At 56.6% G+C, this 6000-nt stretch overlaps 1 protein-coding gene across 3 annotated transcripts in view; it reads left to right on the top strand.

Annotated features, from left to right (window-relative positions):
- The first annotated feature begins 1999 nt into the window (after window positions 1-1999).
- Window positions 2000-6000, top strand: part of LOC105255462 (mushroom body large-type Kenyon cell-specific protein 1) — a 46386-nt gene continuing 42385 nt past the window's right edge. For all 3 annotated transcript variants that reach the window (XM_011264760.3, XM_011264761.3, XM_011264759.3), the window contains exon 1: window positions 2000-2177. In XM_011264760.3, coding sequence (XP_011263062.2) covers window positions 2084-2177 — 94 coding nt within the window. In that variant the 5' untranslated portion in view covers window positions 2000-2083. The remainder of the gene's footprint in view (window positions 2178-6000) is intronic.

Here is a 6000-nt window from a genome sequence, read left to right as displayed (position 1 = left end):
AGGGCGGATGTCTCGGCAACGAAGGCGATGGAGTGGCGGAGTTTCGCGATGAACTCAAGAGAGAATCGAGAATGGGGGAAGAAAGGGGGGGTTGAAGGTGGCCGGCAACGGTGGGTTAAGAGGGGCGATGGCGCAAGGATGGAGACCGCCGAGACGAAAGGAGGCGAGAGAGCGAGAGAGGAGGAGGTGGGCCGCGAGAGAGGAGGACAGGGCGAAGGACGAGGTGTCCGCGGGGGCGGATGAAAGGACGCTTACCAGCTACTACCTATTGATCGCCAATTCTTTTTCTCTTGTTGCATATTAGGCGCACTCTTCCTTCTTTCTCCTTGCCCGTCTCTCTCCTTCTTTCGGCTCCCGCCCGATTTCTCTCTCTCTCTTCCTCCCTTCGCCTGTGGTGCGCTCTCTCACCCCTCCTTCCCTTCCCCCCCTGGTCGCGTCTCGCAGCCAACCTGCCCCCTCGCGGACGTAGAACGCGCGAATCCGCCCCTATAACCACCCTTCCGCGTACTCCCCTTCCTCATCCTCTTCCTCCTCTACTTCTCTGCTCGTGTCGCCTCACCGCGAGAGAGTGCAGGCCGTCCCTACCACTCATCTACTACTACCTACACCGCCGGTCCTGACGCTCTTCTTACCGGCAATGTTTCATTTCGAGCAGCAGCAGCAGTAGCCTGCCCGTTGGGGCCGGTGGCCGCCCACACTTTACTTTTCTCATGCAGGTGCAAAGGCAAAGTCGCGACGAAGTTGTAGACCAAATAGGCCAAACTTATGCATGCGAGGTTAAATAAAGCGCGAGAAGTTTAACTCGAGTCTTTTAAGAATGCAATGTAACACGACATCTTTCCCCGAGTACAGCATTTAAGAAAGAAAGGGATAGGGACAATTATCTCCAAGATGCGAGAAATTTGGCTGCATATCCAGACCGACGTTCTGACCAAGCACGTTCTCGTTTCTGTTTCAGATAGCAAGCGGCGATTTGCCGCGGAGCGTCTTCGCGTGAGGCGACGGAAGGCGAGAGAAAGGTGCGAGGAGCCTCCGATCGGAGAAAGGAGGATTCGGCGGAAGAAAAGGTAGAGGAGGGAGGGAGGGCGGCGGAGAAGGACAGAGGGAGATAGACTCGCCGGCGGCGACAGACTGCACTCTCGTGACGCTCAGGGCGCAAGCGTGCACGTGTGTTGTGCGTTTCCGTGCCCTAACCCTGTCCCGCTACCTGGGAGGAGTAGCGTGGTCGTCATCCCTCCGCGGCTACATCCCCACCTCGCCGCCGTTGCCGTCGTTGCCGCCACCGATACCGCCACCGCCAGCGACACCGACGCCGACGCCGCCGTCGGCTCGCCATCCCTCCGACGCTCGCGGAAGAGCGCTGCACCGCGTCACGGCCGACGAAACGACGGCGACGACGACGACGACGACGACGACGACGACGACGACGACGACGACGACGACGAGGACGACGACGACGACAACGACGACGACGACGACGAGGACAAGGACGACGACGACGGCGACGACGACGACGACGACGGCGACGACAGAGCCGCCACTATTGTTGCCACTAACATTGCACGTGCGGCTTGCAACGATAACAGCAACAACAACAACAACGACGACCACGGTGTCTCCGGCTGTTCCTGTCGCCGCGATACGTCACGCGTGACGTTGCACACCCGTTAGCGCGGCGACGTGGACACGCGCGCTACCCTTCTCCCTCACGCACGTCTCACGCTTACGGCGCGCGTTGAAAGACAAGAGAAACGTCGACAGCGGAGGAGCAGAGGGAAAGGAGGGACGGAAGGTGGTCGACGTGGAGGGAGCGAGGGTTGACGGGAGGAAGGAGGAAATCGGAAAGAGACGCGGAAGGGAAACTAGGGCCGTAGGGGTAGAAGGGGGGTGAGGCAAGAAAGAGGAGAAGGAGGAGGAGGAGGAGGTGCGGGAGAACGGCGACGAGGACGACAACGGCGACGACGACGACGACGACGAGGACGGAGGAGCGCCGGCGGTGGAGGGGGTGGACATCCACGCGGGAACACGAGGCAGGCGCACCCGGCCGGCACGCGCACACACATCCTAAGATGTGATTTCAAAAATGGCGGATTGCCCCTATGCCCGCTGCATACAGGAACGCAGACACATCCGACGGGAGCTGCTGCGATGGACAAAGAATATGGTCTTCGTAGTCGGTGAGTAAAGAGTCGTGTCGTTCCTCGACAGGACTTTGCCTACTTTTGCATGTCGTAGTACACGGATATGCACACGCATTGCGTGTGCGTGCGTGAGCAAAACATCCGCGCGGGGACACACGCGTGCACCAGCATGCGCGACCGACCGCTCGCGCGCGCAAGAGGCGTGTCGTCAGCTTGTTGCGTGGGTGTACACATGTGTGTCGTGATAAATTTATATATATATATATATATATATATATATATATATATATATAAATTGGAGAGCCTGTATACGTACATAGGTTTGCCTATGTTCCGCATGGCGATTTCCTCTGTGTGGATGTAGTGTACGAGCGGGTTCTCTATCAGTGTGCGAACATGAAGAGCGAGAAAGAGAGATCGAGTGAGAAAGAGAGACGAGACGAGAAAGAGAGAATGGGGAGGAAAAGAGAGAGAGAGAGAGAGAGAGAAAGAGAAAACACGCTGGTGGTTGAGACCTGTTGCGAACCGAAACGCCGAATCCTGGCTGACTATGTGCCAGGCGTGACTCCTACTCGCGCCTGCACGTTCAACAGGGTGGTACCACGTTGCCGGAAAATCCGATAATATTCTGTGAGTAGTTTCCCGTGCGGTTTCAAGTTTTCGTGCGTGTATTTTGGTTGAGGAACCGTCGTCGAGCGAGAGAGAAGCGACTGGGATTTCTACGTCTTACGGGCACCGTATTACAAACGTACTCGCATTATGCGTGAATTAAATGACGCGTGGCGCGATCGCGGTTGAAATGATTGCGAATATATATTTTTCACGTATATTTTCGTGAACGAAAATCCCGCACGCGAATATATAATTGCTCCTTTTCCCGAGAACGGTAATCGATATCCGGTCTATATATAATTAAAATTCATTCTCAACGGCGCTCGATACATTCACCGTTCGATTCACCCCACGTCCAGAACGAACTTAGCAACAGAGAAATAAAATTGCGGTGGTTAGAGCCGGGAGGTTACGCGGTCTTTGACCGTTGGTTGGAATAACGCCCAAGATTCAAGCGAGGAGGACCGAAAATCGAAATTGGAAGAGAGAGGAGATTATCGCTGGGAAAAGAATTGGGCGTCGCGCGCGCAATTTCCTGTGCAGATGAAGAGGGTGGCGAGATCGGGCTCCACGACCCTTCCGCGTCGACGGCGCTCACCCCTCGGTTCGGCCTCGCCGAGGGGTAGCAGGCGCGGGCATCGTCAGACGCGCAGAAAATACTGCACAAGCTGCGTGCCTTGACCACAGACAACCCCCGAGGAGCGATCCCGGCCGCCGCCCGAAACCTTCTTTTCTTCTTCTTACGGCCTTCCGTCCTCGTCCCCCTCTTCGGCCCACCCTCTATCCTATCCACCCCCTCGACGTCGTCGTAGTCGTAGCCGTCGCCGTCGCCGTCGTCGTCGTCGCCGCCGTCGCCGCCGCCGCCGCCGCGTTTCTCCCCACCAGCCCTCCACGACTTCCCCTTCTTCGCCTTTCGGTTAGTTCGTCAAGGGGGCGAGCTCCGGTAACTCGCGGAAGGCACGTTTCCGCACGCGTCGCTGTTGCGTGCACTCGCCGTTACGCTTCTTCCTCCACTTTTGTGACCTCTCCCGTCTCTCGCGCCCTCAATCGTCCCCCCTCCCCCTCCCCTCTATCTCTCCCCTCCTCTCGCTCGCTCCTCATTTCGGAACGCAGCTGCCGCTGGTGGTCGAGAAATTTTCGCGAATCCTTCCTTCGCGAGACACCCTCCCACCCCTTCCTTTCGCGATCCTCTCTCCGTCGCCCCTTCCTCCTTTCTCATCCGTACATCGCCTCTTCGTGGGCGAAGAGGTCCTAAAAACGGAGGCCGACGGAGCGCGGAAGTTGGACGGGGTGAGTGGAAGGGAGGAGGGGGAGGCGGAGGGAAGGTGGACAGCGTCGGAAAGGGGGCAACACGAGTTGCGTGTGTGCGCCGCGCGTTCCTCCGGCCTTTCCTCCCGAGACTTCCACGATCTTGGAGGATCGACCGACCAGTGCGCGTTCGGGAAAGGGTGACGGAGGGTGGAACCGGCTATCGAAATCTCGGTGTGTAGTGCTTGGAGTGGTACGCGCGCGAGTGCACGCAGATGCGACGCTTCGGGACGCGCGTCAACGAGAGTGTCCGTCTGAGGTGGACCCTGACCATCGTCGAAAGATGTTGGTTCGATGAATGAGTTCTAAGGGTTCTGGTGTCGGATCATCAGTTTTGCCGGGCGGACAATCCCCGCGAGTTGGGAGACTGTTGCTCCTGTTGCTCGGCGCGGCAGGAGCCTCTTCCTCTTTGCCCTTCGACAGAGTTACACCTGTTACACCTCGCCGGCCGGTGGATCGTCGCGAAAACGTTTCGCAGGAGAGAACGGGAGGGACGTGCTCCGGTAATGGTCACGCACCGCGTAATCCCCGGCGTCGGCTCCCACGCACGCACGTAATCGCCGCTCGACTGGACGCGAGAGAGGACACGATGATGGAACTGGACGTAACCAAGCCGCTTCTTCCGGTATCGAGGAGCCGAGAGCCGACCGGGCGATCTCGCGATCTCGCGAGGGCATCGCGGGTGGTCACGAGTGATCGGCTGTAACGATGTCTGCGCTCTGTGGATCGCGTTGCATCGTCAGGACGAGGACGAGGACGTCAGAGGCGGATTCTACGGGCGTAAAAGCGCGGAAGTGGATCGACGTAGTATAGGTAAAGGGACACCCCCGCACGCAGTTGCGAGGCAACGGCGTGCCGCGCGTGCACGTGCGCGATTACGAAAGCGGCGGAGTTTGCTCCCTTGTCAGTTGGACGAATCTTGCTCGCGAATTGGTGGCCAACGATGATGCAAGGGTTGAAAATCGCTCTAGAGAGGATAACGCGTTTTGTTCGTAATTGCTTTGTGCGAACCTCGTACAAGTAATCGCCCCCTTCTCGCGGAAAGAAACGCGAATGGTAAGAGCTGTAGAAGGCGCCAAATAGAGAGATTTGATAATTACTACTCGTCGCTGAAAATCACAGAGTACAAGTGGAAAGTAAAAGAGAAAAAGTGCGAAGAATTTGATCAAGCAACACCGACATCACACGTCCAAGCATGATCAAAACGCTCGCATTAATCTCTATGATATTAAGAAAAGTGAAGGCCCATCTATCTAGCGCACTTGTTTTTCATTCATGCGAAGCATGGATTATGCGAGCATGCGCTTTGCTGTATCCGGTAATATTTCATTGTCTAGTGGAAGATTTATAGAGGATAGAGGTAGCTTTATGAAAGATGCAATATTAATAGTTTTTAAGTGCCCGGGTTGTGTGTGTGTAATAAGAACGTGTTGCAACCGCTTCCCTCCCCAGCCCTCCACCCTCTTTCTCACGACAATGTGCGAAACTTGAATCAGAATCAAACGAATAAGGTCGTACTTTGCCGTTTCCGATTAGCTCGATTACATCCCCGTGTCGTGCCGCGGAAGCATTACAGACAAAAGCCGGACATAAGCTCGGGGAGCAATATATCTCGACATACGTATCATCCCTTTTCCCATTGTGCATTGCACACTGTTTCCCGAAAAAGGCTCGGCAACGGCGAGGCAAGGCAAGGCAAGGCAAGGCGAGCAAAAGGGGGCGGCGGATGGGCGCAGTTACTGCTGATCGTTAAAAGGCGCATAAAAAAGGTAGAGGAGAAGGCGCTGGGTGGACGGGCGGGTGGATGGGTGGAGGGAGGTCAGAGGAAACGGCGCGAGAAGTAACAATAAAAATTCGTCGGCGTTCGTGTTTCGTCGCCGTGGTAGGAGCGGAGGGACGTGAGGGGAGCAAAGTGAGGAGTACGACGGGGGGTTGAAGC

The sequence above is a fragment of the Camponotus floridanus genome, unplaced genomic scaffold (genome assembly GCF_003227725.1).
Source record: "Camponotus floridanus strain SB8 unplaced genomic scaffold, Cflo_v7.5 scaffold29, whole genome shotgun sequence".
NCBI classification, from domain to species: domain Eukaryota; kingdom Metazoa; phylum Arthropoda; class Insecta; order Hymenoptera; family Formicidae; genus Camponotus; species Camponotus floridanus.
Note: the sequence above shows the minus strand (reverse complement) of the source record. Positions and strands in the feature narration are given on the sequence as shown.